The sequence below is a fragment of the Idiotropiscis lumnitzeri genome, chromosome 8, assembly GCF_059441095.1.
Source record: "Idiotropiscis lumnitzeri isolate Australia: NSW breed Sydney's pygmy pipehorse chromosome 8, RoL_Ilum_1.0, whole genome shotgun sequence".
NCBI classification, from domain to species: domain Eukaryota; kingdom Metazoa; phylum Chordata; class Actinopteri; order Syngnathiformes; family Syngnathidae; genus Idiotropiscis; species Idiotropiscis lumnitzeri.
Window position 1 is genome coordinate 1982501 of NC_142398.1, and position 7500 is coordinate 1990000.

The 7500-nt window shown below is 43.0% G+C and overlaps 1 protein-coding gene across 3 annotated transcripts in view; it reads right to left on the reverse strand.

Annotated features, from left to right (window-relative positions):
* Window positions 1–7500, reverse strand: part of LOC148331484 (uncharacterized) — a 77794-nt gene that overhangs the window by 33447 nt on the left and 36847 nt on the right. For all 3 annotated transcript variants that reach the window (XR_015844612.1, XM_088302148.1, XM_088302147.1), the window contains exons 8-10: window positions 4121–4158; window positions 3987–4033; window positions 142–188 (exon numbers count right to left, since the gene is read on the reverse strand). Coding sequence is in view for 2 of the 3 variants with exons in the window: in XM_088302148.1 (XP_088158274.1) it covers window positions 142–188; window positions 3987–4033; window positions 4121–4158 (132 nt within the window). In the remaining variant the exon portion in view is untranslated. The remainder of the gene's footprint in view (window positions 1–141; window positions 189–3986; window positions 4034–4120; window positions 4159–7500) is intronic.

The following is a 7500-nucleotide window of genomic DNA, read 5'->3' on the forward strand; positions in this document are numbered from 1 at the left end:
AAAAAAAAATAAAAAAATAAAAATAATAAAAAAAGAACACAGCCAACATTTCAGAGAGATGGTTACTCAAGTTTAAAAGACATTAGATCAGCCATACGCAGAAAAATTCAAACACTATCACAATTGTATGTATGCATTTACCTTTGCAGAAGTGTTCATGTCAGCCTCAGTCACTTCAGCAGAGAGGTCTAAAACAAGAGCGAAATGAAACCATATAAGCTACACTGTTCAGATTTCTGTAAATAATTCAGTTCGAAACACAATTCTCTTTACTTGAATTATACATTTAAAATGTAGTACACCTCAGATAGTCATGAGAAAGTTGGCTCAAAAAATCTCAGCTCTGACCTTTTTTAATCGCACTACGGCCGCAATTTAGTAAGTTTACACTTAAAATTGCAGTATATATACATTCATATTAATTAATGTTTTATTTGTATTTCTATTTGTGTCTTATAATGCATAATAGAGCTGACAATGTTCTTTGTTAAAATTACATTTGGAAAAAGACCTTGAAAACATAATGGCATATTCAAGTGCCTGGCCAGCCATGAATGTTCATTTTTCACGAACAAGCTCAGTTTATATTTTTTTGATCAGGAAACTGAAATTATTTTCTTTTTTGTCTATTCATTTTGGAGAAATCAGGATAAGTGATGACTTGAAAAATGCCTACTTTTAATGAGGAATAAGGCCAATCCACCCCCCCCCCCCGCTCTCTCCATGTTTTACTCGAGTCATTTAAGGGACCAATCTGTTCTTTAAATATCATTGTACTTTCATTGCTTATGAAGTCCAGAAATGGCGATCAATTGGCACCAAAATTTATATGGACATCCCTACCTATGACCACTTCAACATCAAAATGATTAACCTCTATGTGACTTATTTATATGAGAATGAGGAAATGTGGAAGGGAGCAGATGAAACTGCGGAGCTACATATAGGTGAGAATGACAAGTTGGTCAGAAAGTCCTTAATCCAGGTGCGTGTGAGGGCGGGGAGGCCGAGAATGTCCAATTTGTTGATGTGGATGTCTGGGATGATCGTATTGAATGCCAAGCTGTAGGCCACTAAGAGAATCCTGGCATGGCTGTGTTGTTGTTCCAGGTGGCGCAACACAACATGCAGAGCAGTGTCGATTGTGTCCTTAGTGGATCTGTTAGCTTGGTCGGTGTCAGGTTCGCCAATTTGACATATAGGGTTCATAGCTGAAAGAAGAGAGGCACTCAGCTCAAGTGGATACAGAGAGGTTAATAAAGTTTATTTGGCAACTTCATCTCCCTTCTGTTCCCCGATGTTTTTCACACATTCCCTTTTATAACATCGAGGAATCAGATTACACTTCGAGAAATCAGATTACACTCAAGGGTGGTACAGTTCGTCTTTTCAAAAGCTGGTTTAGTCCGGTTTATCATTGGCGTGCCGCCATGGGTCGCAGCTGACTTTGACGTCAACATCTTTTATCAGGACCCAGCACGATGTTGCTTGCTTCAGACTTCGATGCCAATTTATCAGGGCTCCTCACGATGTTGTTTACTTCATCCTCACTTCTGAAGAAGTGCCACCGCCCTGCCAATTGCAGACACCTCTCTGCAGTAGAGATGTCCTCCTGTACCTCCACTCTGACTGTAAACACTCAAGCATAGTCCACTCCACTAATTTGCAACATGTCATGCGCACCATGCATTGAAATAATGCTGCGTCATGGCAAATGTATAATAACCTCTAAATATTATTCTAACAGTCGGCAAACTGGTAGGGGTCCAGTGGGGGAGGAAGGCAGTCTCTGATGTGCTGGAGAACCAGTCTCTCATAGCACTTCATTAGGACTGGTATGAGAGCAACAGGACGGTAGTCAATCACGTGGATTGTGGGTGAATTTTTGGGGACAGGAATAATGGTGGAAGTTTTCAAGCAGGAGGGGATCCCTGCAAAAAACATGCGATCGCTGGTGGGCACATGCTCTGAGGACTTTGCCTGGTATTCGGTCGGGTTCCGTGGCTTTCCTGCCAGGAGCGCACGCCACTCATTGTGTTCCTCTAAAGTGAGTGAGGGGGTTTTGAGGCATAGAGTGCGGGGGTGTAGCGGTTGGGGTGAGTCAAAGCGAGCAAAGAAGCAGTTTAGATCCCCCGCCAGCGACGCACTCAGGTGTTATGCTACCTCCTCTGTAGTTGGTGATGCACTGTAGACCTTACCACACCTCCCGGGGACTGTGTCTGGCACGGTGGGACTGTAGCCGCCTCTTGTAGTCCATTTTGGCTTGCTTAATGCCTTTTTTCACGTCAGCACGGCCCACACTGTACAGAGCTCTGTCGCCTGACCTGAAGGCAGTGTCACGGGCGAGCGAACCTGGCTGGACATCCGGGGTTTCGTGTTTGGGAAAGTCCGAATGGTCTTGTCCAGGGACACAATTTTCATGCAGAACTTGATGTAGTCCAGTACACAACATGTTTAAACATCAAGGTCCTGAAAAGAGGTCCCAGTCTGTGTGATGGAAGCAGTCCTGTAATTCATCCATGACGGTCTCATGCCATGTTTTAACAGTCTTTGTGGTGGGCCTGAGTCTGAGAGGGGTGTACGCATGTGTGAGCACCAAGGACAGGTGGTCTGACTGGCCGACGGGGCCGAGGGGGATGGCTCTGTACCCGTGCTTGATGTTTGAATAAATGATCAAGAGTGTTCTCTCCCCTTGTCGGGCACTAAACATGCTGGTGGAACTTCGGGAGTACAGTCTTCAAATTGACCGAATTAAAGTCTCCCGCTACTATATGAACGCCACTAGGGTGGGCCTGCTGTTGTTTGTTGATGACGCACGCTAGTTGCGAGAGCGTCATGCTCGTGTTAGCATCGGGAGAGATGTAAACAGCAGTGACGATCACTACTGTTACCTCCCTCGGGAGATAAGGCCAACATTTAACGGACATGTACTCGATGTCGGGGGAGGAGAGTTTCTCTAGGATCATGCTGTTGTTGGACCAGACCTCATGCACGCGAATACAGAGACCCCCACCCCAGCTTTTACCGGTGTCTCTCGTGTGATCCGCGCAATGAAGCGAGCGCCCAGCTAGCTGGATGCTAGCGTCGGGAACGTTGGAGTGCAGCCATTATGACGATCACACAACTGTCCCGAACATAGCGGTTTCCCAGGATTTGTAATCCCGTTGGTGAGGTAGAGACTTGGAGGCGGTTGCTTGTGGGGCTGCCGTAACTTTAGTAGGAGACCGGACCTGCAGCCCCGCTTCTTCTTCCTCTCCCTCCGCCGTCTGCGTCGCCTCCCGGTCCCGATGACAATCCATGGTGAGCCGGGCGGCCTCGCTAGTTCGTCAGGAATTTTGTGATGATAGCACAGCTCCAGCTGTGGCGAAATGCGCTATATAAATAAAGTTGTATTGTATTGTATTGTATTCTGTATGAGCCACAAGTGGTGCGGACTACAAGCACATGCCGCACCGCGAAGCGCACCATTCAAGATAGCCCCGGCGTTCAATGAGGTCATTGTGTGAAATTGCCGCCCACTTACTGCCATGCTGAAGCAGGCAGCGGAGACGGGCAAGGCATGCGACTGCTTGGGAGGCAACTCCGTGACATGAAGCAGCAAGATTTTTGTGCTAACGCATTTTGTTATAAAAGCCTGAAGCTAATTGTTGTTATTTAGCCGTGCCGTGATCCTACTGTTAGCTGGGGCGGGAAGGGGAGGCTGAACAATTGTGCGAGAAGGGCGCGCTGCACGTCCAGAGTCACAGCCGCTGCATGCGCGTGCTGACAGAGAGCAGGTGGAAGGGCTGCCCAGGGGGAGTTTCAAAATCTGAACTATCCCGAGAAAACTGGAATGATGGTCTCTGTTTTGCATCTTATGTATATTGTCATTTTCATTGAACCCGTAGTTCTATCATATGATATCAAGATAACTGATTTAGCGTTTACAACTTTTGTCCAAATTTTTCAGCCAGAAATGTTTCAAAAAAACAAATCTAATTTCTTACCAGAGAATTTCTTTTCAGGGCCCTTGTATGGACTTAAAGTAGGTTTACTGTCAACAGAAAATACCAATTCAGAGAAGCCAGAGTCAGTTTAAAACTGGTAATGTGGCAGGGAATATGACCTTAAATTAACAAACCTGTTACTGCAGACAGAAGAATCCATTGGCTCTGCTCTCTAAAAAGGGAAATTATAACATTTTTAGAGCAAAGTTATAACCTTGAGAATGTTTCTGACATTCAGTTCCCAAAATTTAAATTAAAAAAAAGGATTAAACTAATTTTTAATCGTATAGTACGGTGAAATAGAGTAGTTCTGTTACTGCATCAATGACTGTATCTGAAATCTAGAGATTAGGGGCGGGGTGTGTAAAGATTAGATGGTTTTCTACACATGTGTTGCAAAAAGATTCAAGGACAGTTCAATTTGAAAGTGGAACGATTAGACTTGGTGGAATTATGATTTGATTCGACACGGCTCAGTTTGAGAGGGTATGCAGCAGCGACTCTTTTGTTGTCATTTTATTTACAGATCTCTCCGACATGCCAATTAAATACATTTGTCAATGTATTTCAAAGTAGATCGATTTGATTTAATTCAATATACTCACATTTTTAATCATAAAAGGTGTTTTCGGTTCAAACCGTTTCTTTCTACATCCTCACAAAAAATATTATAGCTGTACCTTCAAAGACAGCTCATTTAATCCTCAACAGTAATGGTACTAGGCAAAGCTGGGAAATTATTTACAAAGCACTGTCAGATAGGCTAAAATTGTATTACTTAGGCTAAAATTGTATTACTTCAGAAGAAGAAAAAGCAATCTAAGTAATCAGTCTATGATTCACAGAAATATATAACTAGGACCAAATTCTCGATTCTTTTCAATTTTACCTTGGCACGAGAGGGAGCAATTTGCCTTGCATGAATAGTGAGATTTGTTGAGTCTACCAAAGCCTGGGCATCTGCAGCCTTTGCCATGCACACAGATGCCTACAACATAAAATGACTTGACTGTTGAACAGACATTAAAGGAATTTTGATACATAGCATCTTGCAATATTAAACAGATTACGATCCAAGGGTACATCTTTGAAGGCTCAAAAGTGACAGATAGGCAGACGCACTGGACATTTCACTTTCTGCGGCAAAGAGGGCTGGGCGATAACGCCTTAAAATAAAATCAATAATTTTCTCCCATAAAAATCTGTATTTTAACTGATTTTATTACCTTAATAAAAAGGAAATGCAAATATCATCGACTTTTTACATGCAGTCCATAAGCCTTTTAAAGCCTGAATATTGCCAGCATTTGGGTTTCGAAAGGTCACGTAAATGCGTGCAAAATCCCATATAAGACCACTGGGGTACCCCTTTTCGAACACAATTTGGTCATATAAACGCAATTGGGCTACCTTCTTTGTACCGGGAAAGCGACAGCTTTATTCCTGTAGTGAGTTACATGAATATGATTTTTATTTTATAAGTTGTACTGACAAAGTCACAACATTTTCTGTGAAGCGCCGTTTAAATTTGTGTATTCAAGTGTGGGATACATGGAGACAGGATTTTCTGAATGTTTAGAAAACCAGATATTTGACCTGAACCATAATGCAGGCTGCATGTAAACTTGGTCAATGATTGTTGTGAAATGAAAGAATAAGAAGTCCTTGAAACCCAACCCTCAATATAAGGCACAATATAAAAATATTCCCTTACATTAGCTTTTGGTTGAGGTTTTCATCATAAATATGCATTACCCCGGCCTGACCAAGTCCCCAAAGTTGTGAGAAAAACAACCCATGCGTACCTTGACTATGGTTGAAAATGGCATTATTTCCCATAATGACACGGGATAGTGCATGCGCACGCCCCGTACCATTATGGAAAAAATAGCTACGTTTGAAGCATTTAGCCTACAAGTATCTCTAGATCGCTTCTCTACTTACATGGGCTGACGAGGACAAGAGAATGAATACACACACGAAACTTGACTGGTTATATTTATGACATTTAGCAATCCAAAAGTTGTGTCAAGTCTCAGGAGGTGAACGGCTACTGGTAGCCGGCAGACGGGCATGGATCTTTTTCCTCCTTCTTTCCTCCACGGCTAACAGTAGGGTAACGGCACCGGCAATAGCAACAATTAGCATCGGGTAGGGCTGGGCGATAAACCGAATATTGACCGTTACCGAAATGTATTACAGTGACGACATAATTTTGCCCATGTCGGGAAATTCGGTGTCTTAAAAAAAAAAAAAAAAAGAAAAGTCTTTTCTGTCTGCGGCGATGTTCATGCCTCTTTAAGACGGCTACAGCGCATTTAGTCACGTGACTCATGCGCTGTAGAAGAATGTAAACAGAAGACGCGTTCGTAGCTGGCGATTCAAATCCAGAAGCAGCTGACACGGCTGCAGACGAAGTAACGTTAGTGGAAATTGTTCCTGTCGCGCTTGTCCCGAAAAGAAATTCGACATCTGTCGTTTGGAAATGTTTTGGGTTCCATAAAGACGATGTTTGAGCAAAAGAACATGAACTACAAGCACCGTCGTAAGCACCTGAAACAGCGCGTCCAACCTTTTCTTTTTCACCACCCACAACACAACCGTGCTGTTGACTTGGAGCTTGTGCTAAAAGTTCAAAGTGAGAAGCAAGGTTTGACAAGTGACAACAGCCCATAACGGAGGTGACACCATATGAGAGAACGTCTCAGAGGTGGATGCAATAGCCTAGCACATAGCTAAAGTTATAGCTCCTCTAGTTACAGTGGAGCGCACAGGATTTAAACGCCTCATGAACATAACCAACAAGAGGTACGAAAATATTTGTCGCAAACAGCACTTCCCGATATGGACCAACATTGGGAGGGGAGCGGAGACATGTCGAGCATTTTGCATCCACATCCGTCTTGTGGTCGAGTCGCAACATGCATCCCTGTTTGAGACTGAATGTGCAGTACATAGACGACAAGTGGCGACCGCGCATCAGAGTACTCAAGACGGCACATTTTCCTGATGAAGCACACTTGTTTATTTGGCACTGGCATTCCATTGACATTTTTTTCATTTTATTTAGCATTTTGTTTACAGGCGACTAGCTCCTTTGCACATGGCATTATTTATATTGTTTACAAGATACCGTTACACAAATCTAGGCCTTTGCAAATGGCATTGCAGCATCTCGGCACAATATATGTGAGAGGTACCCTTTTTCTCCTGTTCTTTGTGACATTGTTCAAGTCATGCAAAGAGAGCTATTTTGAATGTTTATTCAAATGATTTTTGTACTTTTATTTTTCATTGAAAGTAATGTGTACCAGTTGGTCAATAAAAAAAAGCGGTTAATTTGCATTTCCTGCATTTATTTAGATTTTGGTCCTCAGGGGGAATTTATCGCGCATGTATCGTTATCGAGGTAAAATTGCCCAATTTATCGCGATATAGATTTTAGGTCATATCGCCCAGCCCTAGCATCAGGCCATTTAAATAAAAGGCGGTAGCACAACAAAATTAGCTCCTC